The sequence below is a fragment of the Neodiprion fabricii genome, chromosome 3, assembly GCF_021155785.1.
Source record: "Neodiprion fabricii isolate iyNeoFabr1 chromosome 3, iyNeoFabr1.1, whole genome shotgun sequence".
In the NCBI taxonomy this organism is placed as follows: Eukaryota; Metazoa; Arthropoda; class Insecta; order Hymenoptera; family Diprionidae; genus Neodiprion; species Neodiprion fabricii.
In genome coordinates, this window is record NC_060241.1 from 36382835 (window position 1) to 36399722 (window position 16888).

The 16888-nt window shown below is 45.3% G+C and overlaps 1 protein-coding gene across 3 annotated transcripts in view; it reads right to left on the reverse strand.

Moving 5' to 3' along the window:
- LOC124178877 (hemicentin-2-like) overlaps positions 1-16888 on the reverse strand; it is a 249234-nt gene that overhangs the window by 15408 nt on the left and 216938 nt on the right. The window contains exon 1 of one of the 3 annotated variants that reach the window (XM_046562643.1): positions 8034-9284. The exons of the other annotated variants lie outside the window; for them this stretch is intronic. Within the exon in view, the coding sequence (XP_046418599.1) occupies positions 8034-8094 (61 nt within the window). The 5' untranslated portion in view covers positions 8095-9284. Of the gene's footprint in view, positions 1-8033; positions 9285-16888 lie in introns of those variants that run through there. 3 annotated transcript variants of the gene reach the window in all.

Here is a 16888-nt window from a genome sequence, read left to right on the forward strand (position 1 = left end):
AGAATGCTCAAGTGGTCGAATGCAGTGCCCGTCGCTGTGCGTTCCCTCTCGAAAGATGTCAAACGGTCAGACCGAATGACCACGTGCGCTGCCATCTCCCCTCTCGAAGCCATCTTAGCAAGAAATGTTCAAAGAGTCCCTCTCCCCAAGGATCGGACTTGTCGCCTCTGGGATGTCCCGTTGATCGGGAAAGGCGATAATTCCGAGTTAGCGATGGCCCGCGGGTGTCGATGCGCGGATCGCGAGGTGGATCGACGTATCGGGTTAGGTGAATGTGGGTCGGCGTTGGGTCGGTTAACAGTAAACAGTCGGTGAATGCCTCTATCTGGTTTTTCGAAGAGGGGAGGCCATTGACTGTTGCCGCGTCTCGTCGCGTTGGCCCGCGTCCTTTTCTCGCTTCGACGTCGGCGCGGAGCGATTCGCCGTCGCAAGTGGCGCTACGAACCCCGGTTTCTCAAGCCTGCCGCAGTGGGACCTGGTGGGACCGCTCAGTCACCGGAAGAGACGTACTCCGCAGCCGTCTCCGGCCGACTGTGAGAACTTCTTTTTCTAATGACACGCTTCGTGGAGCTCGGCCCTGATCACAGGTGGTTTGACCGCCGATTCGATTCCCATCAGCTGGCGAATGTCCCGGGTATTCTACGGTGGGCAACCGACTAGGACGAGCTACGGCCATCGCCCGCAGGGTCCAGCGGGAACCAGAAGAAGAAGAAAACGAAGAAGAAGAAGAAGAAGAAGAGAACTAAGAAGTAAGAAGAGGACTCGAGCTTCGACGGCTCATCAACCGTGCTGCACCTTCGTCCTCGGAGACTCGCCTTCGGCTGAATATATTCAACAATTTCAACCTCAACTTTTGCGACATGCAGTTATACAGTTTTATAACAGCGCCTCCGTCTTGCATCAGACTCCAAGTTAAGCGCTTTGCGCAAGGCAGAGCCATCGACTAAACTATTTTCTCCCACCGTCCGCTACCCGAGCTTAGTAGATAGACGCAGCTCGTGTAATAATTCAACGTTGCCGCGGAACCATGCGGGCAGGAAGAACCGCGATGACTCTCGTTTACCAAGCTGTAAGTGAAACCATGAGCAAGTGCTGCTGCACTGGCTGTCCGGCGGTAAATTAAACTTTTTCTAACCACCGAGACACTTTCGGAACGGTTTATGTCCCACCTTGCACCACCGCTGGTGAATTCCGTCAAATTGAGTCATAGTCGCTTGTTTTACGCAAGCTTTGCAACAGAATTTGTCGCCGTTTGTATGCGAGTTGGATTGTGAATTACGATGAAGAAATTTTGAGAGAACCCGCTTAGAGCGATTGTTCGGAAGGCTTTGCATGGGGAAGATTTTCCTCTGTCTTCTTTGGAGGGTTTCTCAGCTTTTGTCAATTTCTTTGCACGGTGGCAGTTTTCTTCCCCTTGGTAGTTAGGCTGGTATTCGTGTTGTATCTGTATCTGACAAACGGTAACGAGTCGCAGCCCGGTAATCGCTTGAGGGTATCAAAAGCACGAGCTTGCATCGAGTCGAGTTCTCTGCCTATACTTTACACCGACCAGAGAAATATACTTATATCGACTTTTTCCGTTTCCTTCACAGGCTGGATAATATAGGTTCTATAAATAAAACCACCGTGTATCGATTAAACTATATTACGATTTTTTTCATTTGTGTGGATGTACTCACATCCATGTATATACGTATCACTCTACATCTGGGCGTACGTATTTATTTTGGGGGTAGTTACATATGTACTGTATTTTAAATATATACACATACATATGTATATGTGTTCGATATAATGAATATGCTGACCTTTTGTACCAATTCTGATACATATTCGTATTTCGACATCGGGGATTTATCGGTGGGCGAGTATAACTCGTCGAGTCGATTTCGTACTTTGCGATAAGGGGTGCCTCAATTTTATCAAATTTTATTCATTCATCGTTTCGGAAATAGAAGACGGTCTTCTCGAATTTCAATCTGTTCGTTGAATATACGAGATTTTCGCGAGCTTGAGACAATAAACAAACGGGAGCCACGTGCCTCAATCTTAGGCACAAATAACATTTGTTTCGTTAACATGGATGGATATTATTATGCATCTATATTATTTTAGTTTAAATTCAAGTGAAGTTTGAGCAAGTTAGACCCGCGCGAAAACAGATTTAAATCCTTGAATTTACTCAAATTTTTAAGATGATACGTATAAATTTCCTCGACTAAATTTGTAGACTATACTATTGGACAACGATTTTATCTGACTAGTTGTAGGAACTTCGTCACTGATTTTTTTATTTATTTATTTAGCATCTGACTTTACAATGAAAATGCGTTCATACACGAACAATGACGAGCAAGAACATCGCCTCGTTATTTTGATCACTGTAGTCGATGGATATTTGTGACGTAGCAAGACGGTTTTTCCGTTCACTTAACCCTCCGGGTTCATTACTGGAATTACTTTCTGAGAAGCTAATTCTGTTCTCACCATGTAACTCTCATGACTTTCAGAAAATTTGGGCCTCAATAATACTTGGAAGTATTAAACCGAATGACTTGGCGCAGTAATTTAAGAATACTCGCGATATAATGAGACAGACACATTATAAATTCTATTTGTAAGCTGTTTCACTTCTGAGAATGTTAATCGTCGCATATTTTCGAAATGTATCATGAATTTCGAAACGAGCAGAATTGTTTGCCCGTACGGTTACATAACTTGGGAAGTTGATCTCTTCGAGGAAATACATATCGACTTTCATACGTTCCCTATTTCTATGACATGGAATTGTTCCGAAGAGTCTTCAAAGGACTGAGGATAACCTTTTCTTGACGTATCGACATCGATTCATAAATTCTCGCAACGCATTCCTCGACATTTACCGTATCATCGTAGAAACGTGTAACAATCCTTGGAAGCTCTAACCCGTTTTAGATATTTAAAATCGATAATCGTATAATTCAAACAAAACGTACACAGCAGAAAATTAAACTACAAATGCTGCCTCATCCGATTATTGTTCCGAAAGACTCTCCTTCTGTGGCGTCATTTAACATCATCTTCTTTCCCCGAGCAATGACGAAGCGCTTCTTCAACTTCCCGCAGCTTTCCCTTATTCATCGAAATCGTTACCGTTGCTCGAGCTCTGGTTTCCGGCGAAAAGAGAACGTCTTTGGTTCGTGTCAAGGGTGCGAAATCTCTCGACGCCGTTCCGTTGTATCTATCTAAAGCGATTCTAACAACGAGTGACATTACCGAAAGTTTCCTCGTCCGATTCGACTTTTCGACAGGCCTGAAAGAGACCCGAGATGATCGATGGCTACAGCTGCATCGCCGAAACGCGAAGCCACAGATTCGTTGCAAAAAGTTTTTACACCTGTCGGTGCGGCCTTCGATCGGATTGTTTAACAGCGAAGATCTTACGCGCAGGTGCCAGTGTGTATAATAATAATTGAGGACGGCGATCAAGCAGCTTCGTCGCAGCTCGGCGTGGAGGGAAAGAATTCTTGTCAGTTGACGTCACTCGTACAAGACTCGGTGTGCCAATGCTTTGGTAATAATTAACGACGTGCGTGAGGTGACAACACGATCTCCGGGAGTGGAATTACTCGGAAAATCGACGGCTGAGGATATTTATTAATTAGCAAAGATATTGCGACGCAGCCTGCAGCGGATCACGTACGAATATTAGTCGTAGCAGAAATCGTTCCGAGAAATGTCGATCTCAAGTGAACGGTGCACAAGCGAAAAGAGAGAGGCGTGTGTAATTGTGACACAAGGCCGTCATCTTGCTGCATGATGCATGGATCGGGAGATCGAGACGGAGATTTAGATACGGGGAAAAAAGTGGAGCGGCAAATTGGCGGCAGCCATAACGAGCATTGTTTGCCCGCTGTGTAAGGGGTAAAAATTAAAACGGGTGAAGTTGGTAACGTTACTGCGACGATTCACCGTTGTTTCGTAATTTCACGAATCTCTGAAACGCATTAAATTATAATCAGGCAAAGCGGTCATTCATATTTTCAAAACTTAGCCGCTTCAGAGTCACTGAAAAATTGAAAAATAGTTATTTTTTTTCCCCCAATGTTTCGTTACGCTAACGCTGCCAACTTCAGCTCCATAAAAGTAACATACGGTATCGACTTCTAGTGAAAACCGCCGGGTCAGATATGGCATATAAGTAATTCACGTGTGCACGAGTCGCGATGGTTGAAACTTGTCCCGTGCATAACATGCTTCTTTACTTGTTTTTCTTTTTCTTTTTTTTTATACTACATAGACCTTTTTTCATAACCCGTTCCCTCGATACGTCGTCCGTTTGAATTTCTCCTGTTCTGCGCGCCGAGGGACGATTATCCCGAGGGAAACTCGACGCGTGGTTCGCTTTCAGGCTGTCAGATAGCGCTGCGTGTTCGTTTCGGTGATTCTTGGTGGTTGTAATACCGGCGGATGAATTCGGTTTGATAATTATTGAAAAACTTGGAGGAAAGTCGAAATTTTTAGCCTTGTCGCAGGTCTACAGGCTTGATGGCATCGTTTAATTTTCAGTTCATCGATCATTGCAGGTTGATAAAATAATTCTGCCGTTGAAAAAAACGTTTACTTTTATTCAGGAAAAACTACTCGATTACACGTGTGTGTAGTTTGAAGTTTGAAGAGTTGATAAATAGATACGATTTCCACATGCACGTATTTACAGAAGTCTGGCTTTCTTTCCCAGAAGTGAAATGAAACCCCCGGCTAAGTAGAGAGAGAGAAAAAAAAAAAAAAGAATCGAGAACTTTTTCGCGTATCTCTGTAGAAAGTTCTTTGAATATCGTTGCGCGTTTCGAGATACTCGAGCGACGTTTTCCTTCCGCATACGTCGACCTTTTCAATACCAGCTTGTACCAACAAGCAACGATGGCAGGTAGATACTCAATAAGAAAATTGGTAAATACGAAGGATGGAAAATCTTTGGGAAAGACTTTGGGGCACGATTTTCCGCGAGTATAAAATGTGTGTATAAATACACCCATACACATAATACGCGTTACACATGCGAGGTGGATTATTGTTTCAGCGCACGAAGGCGGGTACCGGTTGATTTTATCGACGAGTGTCGAATCGCCTCATTCGTACACGTCGTCACGTACCGCTGTTTACGAAAACGCTACGCTACATATGCCTGACCCCGTTTCCTTAATTCCACAGAATTATCGGTACCTTCGGATTTTCACCGTCTCCGGTAGCTTGAACTTGCATTTGGCGCAACTGGCACGCGGAAAGGTAAAGTCGTCCTGTGGCGTTGGCCGGATAATTCGAGCTGCATAACGGATTGACGATTTACGAAACGTGTGGAAATCGGTGACGACGAGGTAGTGAAAGCACGACGGTTAAACGTCGTAGTGTACGAGGCAAGATAACTGTTGTAGGATCACTCGGGGACGACTTGTTCGATCTAGCGGTAAATAATATGATCATCCTGGCGCAGTAAACTGTGCGACATGATGTGCCGAGAGTACGTAATTCGCTGCAGGCATTGCGGTTTATGCGTAATCGCCGTCGAACCCATGAATCGGATCGAAGATTTTCCTCCCAGTTTACGAATCGCGCTTTTTAAGCAGCTCTAACTCGCCTGGCGATTAAGTGACGCGAAATATACGCGAGCTTTAATCGGTACCAAAATGTTGGTCAGATAACATTGAAACATTTGGCGGAATTTCAGGACACAGACACCGAGTGGAAACTTGAGAGGTAAATTGTTTTCGATACGTTATCGCGACGGTTTTAATTCCGAGCTGCACGCAGCTTGTATCGTGATTTTTGATCCCAAGGAGGGGATAAGGCGGCTCTGAAGTGGGGGACGGAGAACGTGATGCGAAAAAAAAGAAAGATGTTTCAAAGCGCGAAACGAGCTGCCGAAAAATCGGACCCTGGATTTCGAGCTACAAGACTCTGCCAGTAACTATTTATATGACAGTGCTAATTTCTGTTTTATTTTAGTTTTCGATTTCGATTGGTTGCCCGGATCGCGCTGCTTCGAGTTTTCCCGATTTCCAATCTCGGAAAAGTTTCGACTCGAAGCTCGATGTTTGATTCCTGCAGACTGTGCAGCTATTACCTTGCACCTAAATATGTGGTCTCTGCCAATTTTCCGCCAACTCCTGCGCTTTTATTTCGTCCCGAATCGGAGTTTCATCGCTCGAGTTGCTCCCAATGCAGATTGCAATTCGTTCGGCGATTAGCGGGCGCTGCAACGAAATTGGAAATACGCAGAAACGGTCCAGGATTTGGCGATGTTTAGCGAAACTCAGGTAATAACGTGAAATAAAATCCCTCCGTGCCGAAAGCGCTCATCGTCGTGCAGGAAACGCTCTTCCGTTTCTTTGCGTTTCACCTGCGGTTGCAGATACGTGACGCCAGTCGCAATTACGTGACAGCTGCCATGACGTGGGAGTACGGATCTCTGATTCAGACTATTAGGATAGCTGCTCGGGTATAAGGAAATCGAGAGCCGACGTGACTCACAGTCGCCGAACAACTAATTAAAACTCGGCGGAGTTTGAACGATTTCAAAAATTCAACGCAAGACGCGTATCTGTTTTTGCATCAAGAAAGTTGTGGAGGTGTCGGAAAAGAAGACGTAACTTACCCCCGAAAATCGTCTCGATTTTTATTCGAGTTGAGGAAAAAAATTGGGGTTTGTTCAACATGAGCTAGGGGATAAAAGCCTGCCACTTATACTCGTGTAAATTTTTAATGTCTGAACAAGTTTCCGTACGTTGCGGATACAAAGCTGAAGTTAGCGCGTGTTAAATTTTTTGGAAATAGAAAAATGCAGTTCAGCTTTATCCTGATAATTCTATAAAAGTATTGGGGATTCATGGCATTTCACAAAATTTTGATTTTCGGACCTTACTACCGTATTCGAATAAACGTTATAAAGCGTTTGGCTGCTAATTTATGAGGATGAAGTTGGTAACGTTACTGCAACGATCCATTTTCAGGAAAAATTGTTGTTAATTCTCATCTTTGCGACTTTTCGAAATTTAGTAAACCACCGTAAACAAAATATACACTAATTCCGAAAAACCAACTCTTCGAAAGTCATCCTCAAGTTCCTCAAGATCGGGATACTAAGGACGGTGATACGAATTTCCAAATTCTCCTCCCAGAATTTGGAATTTCCGGCCAAACTTTCTATTTCGCTTTCTCCCCCCTCCTTCAATTCCCTCCCTGTTTATCAGAAAATGGGCTTCTAGACGGACCCGTCCTTTTCGAAGGCTAAGCCCGTTTTTCAGGGCTTTAACGGTGATCCGGTCCCCGGTGACCCGGGCACGTTGGGCACGTTGGGCACCCCGGGGACACGAGGGGCGGTCTCAACGACGGAGCATCTGCCGACGATACAGGCGATGCATGCGGCACAAAGAGGATCCCCGAAAATCCTGCAGGATTCCTTTTACCCCCCAGGAAAAAATGGTTAGCCAGATTTTTTTCACCGAGAAAGTAGAGAGTTTCTCCATTCCGGGTCAGTACAAGTAACGTCGAGTTTTCATCGATCAAGCGTGATTGAAAACTCAAATTTTTTTCGAGCCTGTACGATAATTTGCCTAGAATTCGCTACTTCGAGCTTTGGTACAGGTCAGAAACGAGAATAACTTTTTATTTGTCAAGCTTGATCGGTCGAACTTCAAGGTGCGCTATTTCGAAGCCGCTCAAGTTTCAGCAAGTCGTTAAAATTACGATGCGAGAAAGTCTGCAGAACGGTTGGATTTGTAGAAAGTGCAGTAGAGTTGTACTGGTGGTCGAATTCGCATTGAATCGAATCGAGGCTTGGCGGCCATGGAAATTTTCATTCGCTGCTCGACGTTTGATTTCTGGTTAATTTCGTTGCGTTTCGTTTCGCCCAGAGGCCGAAAGAGAGATAGAGAAAAAGTGGGAGGTGTTTTTCGGAGTGGGAGAGAGAGCGGGAATGTTAACGATTGCCGTCCGTCTGACCTTTTCTCTCTCTTCGCTTCTTCGCCGATTTACCGTCAATTCTGACAACTCACCTGACAGGATGAGAAAAACTGTGGAGATGGTGCTCCTCCGACTGGAGGTAATTCCGGCCATGACGTCACCGCAGGATGCAGCAAGTTGCGCGGGAAAAATTTGAACGAAGCGCGATAATCCGCGTGCACCAAAGTTGCCCCGAAACGTAGACGATTACGGGGGATGAAACGAAAATGTCGGAAAGCACGCAGCGTTCGTTCCGCGACTCTCACCTTAAGTTTATCATTTTGCTTAGGAAATTTCGTCGTCAACTTTAACAAGCAACTTCACCCGCACCTCGAACTGCACTCCGGAAACTTTATCACCGTGCATGAAATACCCCGAGCACTCCAACTCGATTCCTATATATTTGAACGATTTGTGCGACCGCTGATTTTTTCTGCGGATCAAAAACGTTCCGCATCGGAGAACGTAAATGACGAAATTACATTAAAAGCCACGATTAATCATCGTATAAAAAGATACGACGAAAACTCAAACTTTTAGAGTTCACCGCTCTGCAGGCACCTCCGGTCGTGTAAAAACGGTTTCCGGTCGCTCTTCACCGGACGTAACCGAAAACCTCTGGCTCTTTGTCACTTTAAACCGCAGGTCGAACCAAACTTTTTATTCACGCAAAGGTGTGCCGTTGCATTATACATGGGTATCCCAGTGGGTGGTGTCGCTTTTGTTTGTTTTCTTTTTTTCTTTTTTTGGTTTCTATAAATTTTTTATCATCCACGCGTTTTTTTTCTTTTTTTTTAACTAATGTTTTCACGTTCCCGCGGGTAAACTTTCCAGCCGTTGTTTCATCCGTTTCCGTTTCGGCTTTACACGTCACCTGCACTTGAACAGTTGAAGCGACTGCATGCGCAGCGATGATAAAGTGTAGCAACGTCGCAGCACTCGCGAAACGGCGACACAATTTCAGAAAATAAAGAACAAACAAGAAAAAAAAAATAAATAAATATACGGGTTTCGGAAACACTTTTCACTGCAGGCGGATATTCCCTTTTTGCACTTTATTCTTTCACTCAAGAAATACAATATTTTGCACACTTCGTTACAGGGTAAGTTTCACCCTCCTACAATCGTTAGTTTTTCCACGCAACGTATGTTAAATTATTACATCAATCGAATAAGTTTCGTCCCTTCCCTTCGATAACACGGTGTTAAAAAATCCCAAATGCACGTATATAAACTACGTACGCCACTCGATATAACGGGTGAAAAATCGCCTATCACCGCACAACCAGCGAGCGGACTTTTCAACGGTCGCTCGCCAACTGAACAGAGAGACGCGTAGGCCAGCCGATCAACCCCCACCAACCCCTGGCGGGTCCCCCTTCTCCGCCCCCATAATCCCCACTACTCGTCGTGTGGAAGTAACCGCCGCCGCTCGTCGTCGCGACGCTTCTTTTTTCACCTAGCGTGCAGGCAGCAGGCGCACAACACACACACGCACACGCCATGTGTGCAAACACACGCGTATACACGACTGCATAAGCAGAGACGAGTTTTGTGCCATGCGTGCGATACACGGACACAACGCGACAAGCGCGATTTCGGTGTGCGTGGTTCATAGTTTGGGCATGGGTCGGTGGTCCCCCTCCCTCCCCCCCTTCCTATCGCCCCACCGCCCCCTCTCGTCGCCCTCCGCCCTTCGCCCTTCGCCACCTTGCCTCTGGAACCCCCCACCCCTGGTACTTTGGCCCTTCGAAGGTGGCAGGTGGTTCGCTTTTCGGCCAGGGGCCAACTGTTTTGTCTGTCCCGGCCTTCTCTCTCTCTCCTCCTCTCTCTCTCTCTCTCTCTCTTCCTCGCTCGACGATGATGCACTCGTCGACGGCCTCAATTTTTCGAACCTGAAATTATTTCACCGCGAGAAGAATCTTCCTTGGGTAGGTAGATATATGCTGTGCAGCATCTGTGCGCACGCGGCTGCGGCACGACCGATACCTCACCTGAAATCGTTTTGCGGACGGGTTGGGCGAGGATCTCGTTTCTTTTCTTATTTTTTCATTGTTATTTTCTTTGGTTCGCGGGTTTATGTACATTTATTATCCCTTTATTCTTTTACACTTTGGTTTTTAATCACTACGCGCATCCAGCCGATACACTGGTATCGGGATTATTAACTCATCGATCGTACCCAGGATACATTATAAAACTGTGTACAAGCATATGTACCCTACGGAGATCGCAACTTTCAAGTAATTTTGCGTTGATACTTGTTCTTGTTCATCGTATCTTTTGGCACGGATTTTTTTTCGTTTTTTTTTTTTTATCGGTCGTTTCAAATTTCGCGGTCGGCGATGATGAAAAGTCGAGGTTAAAAAAGACGTACGGACAAAAATCTTTTTCTATTATCCGAATGATCCGATTGAACCGGTTATAAATAGTCTTGAAGTTAATCACTGTAAGGGTGAAAGATGAGAAAAAAGTAAAACATCGGTGCTTGATGTTATTTTTATTTTTTTGTTCTTTTTTTTAAAAGATTACCGAGTCGAGTATTAGCGGAATATTAATTTTATCAACTCGTTACAGTTACTACAGTTGTGGCTTTAATCGGCGTTCGAAGAGCGTTAACTCGTTAAACTTGTTCCATCGGAGTCTCGCGTCGGCAGCCAGCGTACGACAGCGCGTTTAAAATTTTGCAAAATGAGACAAGCTTATTGGATGCTCGCGTTGTCTGCTCGAGGCTCGCGGTAAAGTTCGAGTCTGCGTTACACGTAATGAGAATCGCGAGAGTCTGCAGGGTTCGGAGGAAAGCCACTTATGGTTGCGGCAAAAGTTCTCCCTCGAGGAAGCGTCTCGCTGCACGATATAACCTGCTTTTCATGCCTGCAATGTGACGTCGACGCTTCGGATCCCGTCTAAGTCGGATAAAGGCGCTGCTGGGTTCCAAATTCACTCCAACTCTCCTTTCGCCCTCTGATAAACCCCCGTAACCACTCGAAGACAGCCGAAGCCGCCTTCGCAGGGTTCCTTCGAAGTTTGGAAGCTACTTTCGCGAAGGATTCTGCCAAGATCGATCACGGGACGTTTAAAAAAATCGATCTCACAAGTCGATTCTTCACCTTTTTTAAATTGCTTCGTTCGATCTTTCATGCTTGGAGTACACGGTTAGTTTGTTATGTCAAATTAAGATCGACTCGCGATTCTGTACTTTTGATCGACGCGGTGCACGCAAATTTTCCATGAGATTTGACGCTGCGTGATTGAAATTTTGACAGCTGATGTCGCGGATTTAGAGTTATTTAGTTACTTCTATGCTTCGGACTTCTTCAAGTTCAGAAAAGATTCGAAGTATAGAAAATTCAAAATTCAATAATTAAGGTTAATTACAGAAAACGATAGTGGAAAATAATCCGAATTCTAACAAAATTTGAATTTCCGCGTTGTAAAATTCTATAATCTCTGCTTTTTTAAAAATTTGATACCGTCAACTCATGAATTTCTAATTTTGAATTTCATTATTCTAATTTTGTCGATTCCGTACTTCGGTTTTTCATTTTTCACCCTTCAACATTTTCGCTTTATTTTCCCTACCTCGCTTTTTGAAATTTTGAAATCCTACGAAACTCCATGACGCTTGATCAAAATACGTTTCTATATTACGGGTAGAATCGTCAGAATTCTGACCGTTTATATTTTACCTTTCTATACTTTGACCTTGATGCATTTTTGAAACCTGATATTGTGACTTTCACTCTGCACTGCGGTATTTTATACTTCACTTCAGGGCTTTCGTTAACCACTCGTAACAGAATTTTCCATATCACCAGCTGCTCTCGCTAATAATCACGATTTAAATCATAACGATATTTCGGATCGATCCATGCCGAATCGACGTTTCATTGGGCTCGAATTCTAATCGAACGGATTCTCGAAGAACCGATTCAGAATCAATCCAAGAATTGATTACCTCGGAAAAATGGAAGATCCACTTCACGCAGGTAGTCGGCATTTCGATTACCTATACGTCGGTCGACTAGGATTACTCGTTCGCCATGCCTGGCCGCAGCGCATCTCTCTGCTTCCCAGCTAGAGTGTTCGAAGAGCAAAAAACACCTTTCCACTCGGCTGCTTCTCCGGGCTGCAGGTGTCCGTCTTGGGTCCGTCGACAGGTATCGGGCCCCGACGCCGCGACGCGCGACGTCCGTTCTTCCAGGATTCGTTGGAAGACCCAGCCGGAAGAGCGCCCTGCTCTGTCCTGCCCAAGTTCGAGATAACTCTTCGTGGACTAGACGCCTTCTTCTTCTCGCTGAAACTTTATTAAATTCCGTCCCCTGTTCCCATATATTCCGGGTATTTTCCCGCTCTTGGTCTTCAGCGGTATTAAGGGACGAGGCAAAGGGTGAAGGAGTTTATTAAAATCTCACTGACGCCGGGAGGGGGGCTGGAATCGCTCGCGGATCACGTTCGGCTAAATCGGTCGCTTCAGGGGGATGGTTTATGCCGCGTTACCGTGTATTCGCCGCTTTTCATCTCTCATATATTATTCATGTGTATAATTCTGAACAGTATATACAAATATCCGCTGAAATACTCCCGCGCGGTTGTTTGTACTTAGGTACTTAGGTACTTACGTTTTTGCATAACAGGATATAACGTGTTTCAATAAAATCGCCGCGGAGATTCGAAGAAACTGTAATCACTGGGTCCGATTTTTGGGATTAGATCAAGTTGGTGGGTTTGTTATTTTTTTTTTGAATCAAAAAAATTCTATTCTTTCACCGACGCAGACTCCCCGATCAGCGATAATGAGATTATTCGAGGAAGCGAGCATCCGGCCGAAATTTACAAGCACGATGGAATAATTCTCGAGCTTTCGAACGGGGAACCGAATCGGGATAAGGTGAAGCGTCAGCCGGCGAATTCACGCGTTTTCCTAATTAAGGCCGAAGCGCGAACGAATCGTGAACGCCCCTGCACGTCACGCAAAGGCGAGGTAAGGAAAGGGAAGACCAGGATCGCAAACGACCTTTTAACTATCCAACTACCCCGGCTTGTCCCCTAATTAAAATGTTAACTAACGCAAATTAAACCAAACACTCGACGCACTTGCAATCTTTCGACAAGTTTACTCTTCTCTTCGGGACCGTGAAGCGCGGTGCTCGCAGTTCGCCACCGCGTGACAAAAGCGAGTAAACCCAACAACTTGGCGCGTTCGCCCGCAAGCTCGAGCTTCGGGGCGAGAAACTTTCCCAAAAGCGATTCGGTCTACGTTTCCGAATTATCAAACCCCCGAGAGGATCAATCGCCTTTGAGGGAGGTGCGGAGCGATCGACAAACGGCTGCCGAAGATCGTCACCTGCGGGTTCTCAGGCGATGCTAATTCCCGGTTCCAGAAACCAGTTTGCATGATTCGAAATGCCGAATTCGGGAGGAGCCGCGTTTCGGTTTGGCTACGCGACGACGATATTCAAGGACGAAGGAGACGCGGCTCGACGGGCGCACATCTCTTTGGTTCACCGAGTGTTGTCCCTTGCCGGGTTGAAACCGCCCTGAATCTTTAATGGGCCGTCTCGTGTACCGAAGCTTAATTACCTCCTGGCGACAGCTTACGCAATAATTATGCACGCGTCTTCGTCCCGGGTTTTGGCCGGCAGGCAGGCGCGAATTCGCGGTTGCAGGGGTGGCCGTTTGATCGCCCCTTTGATCTCCGTATGCACCCGGGTGCCCGTGCTCGCTGTTCTAAACAAAATAAATCCCGGGAAACACCTCCCGCATTTACCGATTGAGCCAAAGTTTAAGTTTGCCGAGCCAAGTGGGTGAGTAAATTCCTGGATTTCACTAGTGCGCGGCTATCGTTCTTCGAAAGCTCCTCGTTGGCTGGACGAACGGTGGTTTAAGTTCGGCTATTTCCAACGGCACTTCCGTTGGTGTAAGTAACCAGCGTCATTTCCAACTACCGCACGAATTTCTGATCCGATTTCTCACCCCTTATGGATCTTCTTCGCGGCTCGTTCGTTATCTTCTTCTTACTTTCGCCCCGAGTTACGTACGTTCGTACGATGCTTAAACCAATCACCGTCTGTCACGACGGCTTTCAACGAGCTCGTTGAATTTTCCCAAAATCCGACGTACCTTCCGACCACGTCCCGAGAATACGAGGCTTTCGAAGAACAGCGCCAAATCTCCTGCGGCGAAACTCTCCCTAGTCTCGATTTCTCTCCTCAAAAACCCATTAGCGGGAGTTTATTTCGATACACGTCTTCGGATTATCGCAGAATTTTTGAAAATTCTTGCCATGAGTCGTGTGTCCTGCCTTATTAAAAAAACTCCAAAATGTAACCGATCGACTTTTTTGAATACATGAACGCAAGTCGCGAAAAGTGATTATGGTCCTTATGATGGGGGATGACGAGTCTCAAAAGAATTTTCAGGAGGTTTCGACGGGTGACACGGTGACCCTTCGTCTCCCCTTTTCTCTCCCTTTCGCTCTCCGAGGACCGGAATCCCCCGGTTGTTCCGGATCGAGCGAATTACGGAACTTTTCTAACGACCGTCACAATTTGAGGCTCGTCAATCTTCGATAATCTCACGTCGCGTCTCGAGGGCGGGAGCCCTTCTCACCCCCTCTTATAGGGTTGCTCCTTCGACCTGCGGTGCGGCGGAGAAGTTCGTTTAGCATTACAATATCGGGCCGAATTGGGCCGCTTAATTTCACCAAATCCCGCTGCAGGCTGCAATCGCCTAAATGCGCTTCTCGTCGTGGGCGCGCGAATAAAAGCAGCGCGCTAATATCCTCGGGATATAAATATGGAAATTTTTCCTCGGTCCTGCAACGCAAATACAGATCCGGAAGAGAGGCGAATTCAATGCCGCATCATGCCTCCTGCGTCTCGTTTCAATTCCAAAGCAACGCACACAAGATATTTATATACGAGTTTACGTCGTTCGACTCTTAGGTATATTTATTCAATTTTGTCGGATCCGTGCGTATTTTTACACGCCGGATGTTCTTTGGACGCCTGCAGAAAATTACGAGTTGGGGTGACGAAAATTCTCGATCGCTCGTACGTAGGGGGCGTGAAATAATTATACGCGCAAATATTCCGTTTTCGAAAAAACGTTACGAAATTGTTTGACGCAATTTTATCACGACGAAAAGGGGATTTTCGTAAAGGGACGAATTCACGCCAAGATATATCGAACACTCGGAACCCTCGTGTGGTGGAGGAATATTTAGTCCGTACAGATATTTCATCTTTTCTTTCATATCGAAATACAATAAAGAAGGCAGGAATTTTTCGTTGGCTACAAATATTTTCAATGCCATTTAATTTTTATCGGCTATTACAGCCGACATCAAATAATTAAAATCGTTTCTAAAAGATTAATCACCCAAAAATACACGTTCAAAAGTTCGGCGTCTAAATTTCGGATCAGTGAAAAATGAAAAGATTCCCAACTACCATTCGAATGGGTTCAACTGTACCGCAGGCGTATGTCAAGGGTCTTCAGTGATACGGATCAGCGTAGGTATAACACGTGCAGAGCAAAGAGTGTAAAGTACCTGTTAATTTCCGGTTTCGCTTCCTGGACGACGGTCTATAAACGTCGTTTGTGCCAGGCGAAAGCGGTGTAAGGCACACACGGTACCTGAGCCATAATTAATTAATTAATTAAACATAACCGGGGCATAAATACGCTGCGGCTGGACGGTGGCAGAGAGTAGCAAGTCGCGAGTTGCGAAACGCGTGCAATTACCGCTGTTGCGTGAGCATGGAATAAGCGAATGTACAGGGTGAGGAAAAAGTATCAAAGCCCCTAGAAATCTCGCGGGGTTCGGTGAAGAAAGAAAAAAAAAAAAATCACCGAGGTTAAATCTTGGGTAATTTTTAACGAGGGATTGAAACGGTGACCTATGATTTGACCTCGACCCTCATCTTTTAGTTCATTTTGAGATTAGCTTTGATTTTTCAAACGGGAATCCCAATATTTGGTGCCAAAATCGAAAAGAGCGGGAAATTTTACGTTCCAATATATGTTAAGGTCAATGGTCAACGTGACCTCTACGGATCAGACAAAGGTCAAAGTTATGCTTGGTAACAACAATGCTGATAATTTTTAAGATCCGGATCTCACGCAAGATGTTTCACGCAACTTTTAAGATCCAATCGGATCGTCCTGACCAAGACTGACAACTTTTGTGTGAAAGGATCCTTAAAATTATTCGCGTTATTACCAAGTTACCAAGTATACTTTTGACTTTTATCCGACCCGTAGAAGTCACCTCGATCCTAGACCTTAACACATCTTTCCCATTCCCATGTTCTCGTTTGAAAAATCAAAATTGATCTGAAAAAGACGTTGAGGATGAGGTTCGAGTCAAATCAAAGGTCACCATTGAATTCCTTGTTAAAAACCACCCAGGATTTAAACTTGTTATTTTTTTTTTGTTCACCGAACCCCGCAAGATTTCTAGGGGCTTCCGTACTTTTTCCTCACCCTGTATAACCGCTCTTTGCGAGGTCGTTCGCCATCCGTGTATTGCAGAAGTGGACGGGCAAGCGGCTCGGAGGTAGAGACAGAATTGACTCGCACCGTTCCTGCGTAAATCATTAGCCTAATACGTGCGTCCCGCTGAGAAAAGGGCCGAAACTGAGAGAAGCCAAGTTTTGGACTGCCCGTTCGTTACCGCGAGCTGCCAGGGGTGAAGGTTAGGGTCAAACGAACCAACTAATTGCCAATTAGTTCTGACCGCGTTGCTTCGAAAACGAGTCTAAGCATCCCTACGCTTATCGTTCCCGTTATATATCCGGACTTGAAACGAATCGTCATTGTAAAATTTTTGCAAATAGGGATCGCTACGAAAATGTGATGGAAACAAGTATTTGGTCTGATATTTACCGTCACCCTGCAACAT